Raw genomic sequence first — 2436 nt, 5'->3', positions numbered from 1 at the left:
CTTGTTGTCAGTTTCTATCCAGATTGCCTGAGTGAATGTCTGGAGGTGTAGGCACCTCGGAATGATTGTGTTAAGCTAGCACTAAGTCCCTCTCCCATCCACCTTTATTCTTTTCTTTACAATAAGGCTTTCAAATAAGTCATGGTTGTACGGCAGTGAAGCGTCGGTGTTGAGCACTGATGTCATGCTGTCGATGATGATGTCAATCCTCAGGTTATAGCATCAAAGGCTATGGGTATAACTTCTTTCATATCTCTCCAGTCGCCATCCAAATCGCCATTGTATCCGTCGAGTCTTGGGAACACCTCAGCGAACTCAAGTCGACATTCTTAACGTCCTAAACTGAATGGCACTTGATCAACGCACATGCTCCTGTGGGAATGAGAAGACGCGTGCCCGCACAATACCGTTGTCGGAGTCAAGTAGTGCATCCCAAGTTGATTGACCATTTTGCACCGAATGTCTCCAACGGTAGCTGGTCGCTACATGGGCAGACTCCTGGTTTTAAGCTGCCACCTTGATGGAGGGCGGATTCTAGTGATACGATCTTTGGAAAAGACTCGACCTCAGTCCATTCAAAGGAACCCCTTGAGCGGTAGACTGAACAGTGTAGAACCCATCAACTCATCCTCTGGAAGGACTTAATAAACCTGCATGAACCTTCGATACGAATCCGCTATCGTACTTACCTGATCTGATGATGTGGTTTGCATTCTGCACTCTACAGAATTTTGTGGGTCCCTGTCGGCTTTACACTAAAGTCTTTGGAATGAGGATAGAATAACGATATATTAGTGATTCCACATTTGAAAATACTCAGACCATTGTGCGAAAACCACCGAAGTATCAGTCTAGTGGCGACAGCACTGCACTGGTTGATGCATCATCGTGACAGTTAGATTCGCAAGAATCAAGCTGGGTCTCGCAATTACCGGAGTCGCCTCGAGCATATCCTCCCTAAAACTTCACCTTTCATTCCGACTACCAACAATGATCGTCTTTCTCGATTTCAAATCGTCTGGCTCTATTAATCGTCAGGGACTGGTAGTATCGGGCGATGAAGTTTCCCGGCTAATTTATTGTTTCTTATATCCAGCTGTAGCACCCTTTCGCTGCCTAACTGCCATGCCACACGAAGAAGGCAGGAGGGCTGGGCTACTGCCAGGTTGCCCAAGCCCAAACAGGGGAAGTCGAGTGGCAGAGGTCATGTTCGAACCACGGACCTTCCGGTCAGTAAATTCGCGCTTTAACCACTTGGTCCACCTCGCCCCCATTGTTTCTTATGGAGGCGCTAGATGTCTCTTTAGAAACCTGTGTGTCTACGGCAAATTCTTTCCTGAGTTTGATGTGCATTTCGCTTGTGAAAACTGTTCCTGTAAGGTTGGTTCGGAACGAATGCAAACGTTATACTCGCAAATGTACCGATGGATGTGGTTTATCCGCTGCGTTTATCCAACCGGACTTATGAACAACGGAATCACTCTGAGTAAAGAAGGCCAGGACAACCTCTGAAATTTGTGAGGCTGACGTGACAGCATAACTGTTAAGGGCAGAGTGCACAGTACCTCTTTCTGATCTGTCCTACTTTATGGATTAGAAATATGGCCGCTGTGTTCGAAAGATCTTCAGAGAAATCGTGTGATCATTGGTGCTTCCGAAACATTGTGCTGGTCTAGCGGGGTCATCAGATCAATACTGGTTTCGGTATAATTTCCTCTCTCTCCCCCATCTCTCGGTGGATCAGCTGGTTGCACTCCTCAGGTTACGCTGGTCAGGCCTTGCACTTCATATGCTTGAGGGTGATCTTACCCGTAAAGCTCGCTTCTCCAAGCTTGTGTGGGATGGAAACGACTGAGAGACGGTCAGTCGATGATTTGACAACGAAGAAATCCCTCACTGGCTAACTCGGTCGCATAGGTAACAGCGGTCCTGTCCGATGTCAATCTCGGGACGAGACAAATCAACCGTGAGGTACCCCGACAGATATGGCCCTTCTATCAAGTCTATCGCCTCCACTGCGCACTTATCATTTCCTAACCTACTGGGCGAACAGATCCATTTGTTATCGACGTACAGTTTGGACCATCGCCTCCAACGCGTAGCTTTCACTCCTTTATTTTCCTTGTCTTCGGTGAACAAGCCTGTAGGAGCTGGAATCACTGCCTTTCGGTGCACGGTTTGTAAGGTACAGGCTGAACGGACTGGATTGTTATTCATCTGGACATCTCCTATAGGCGAATCGATCGGGGGATTAGTGAATGTATGTGTCATGATTTTTGTGTGCTTATTCTTATACTTACCATATATACTCGTACTGAACTTTTGTATGTACATTTCAGCTCATGTGCGCTTGTTCTTAGACAAGTAAAACGTTGCTTATCCTCGAAAACCTGGACTCTGTTCTAACTCGTTCTCGGACACTTTCTAAACGTCTCA

At 46.8% G+C, this 2436-nt stretch overlaps 1 protein-coding gene across 1 annotated transcript in view; it reads right to left on the bottom strand.

The window, feature by feature from the left end:
* Positions 1-186, bottom strand: part of T265_10592 (hypothetical protein) — a gene marked incomplete at both ends in the record, with an annotated part of 3750 nt that extends 3564 nt beyond the window's left edge. The window contains one exon of the mRNA XM_009177009.1: positions 103-186. Within this exon, the coding sequence (XP_009175273.1) occupies positions 103-186 (84 nt within the window). The remainder of the gene's footprint in view (positions 1-102) is intronic.
* Between the last annotated feature and the right edge of the window lie 2250 nt (positions 187-2436).

The sequence above is a fragment of the Opisthorchis viverrini genome (genome assembly GCF_000715545.1).
Source record: "Opisthorchis viverrini unplaced genomic scaffold opera_v5_383, whole genome shotgun sequence".
NCBI lineage: Eukaryota > Metazoa > Platyhelminthes > Trematoda > Opisthorchiida > Opisthorchiidae > Opisthorchis > Opisthorchis viverrini.
This window is presented reverse-complemented; position numbering and strand designations above follow the sequence as displayed.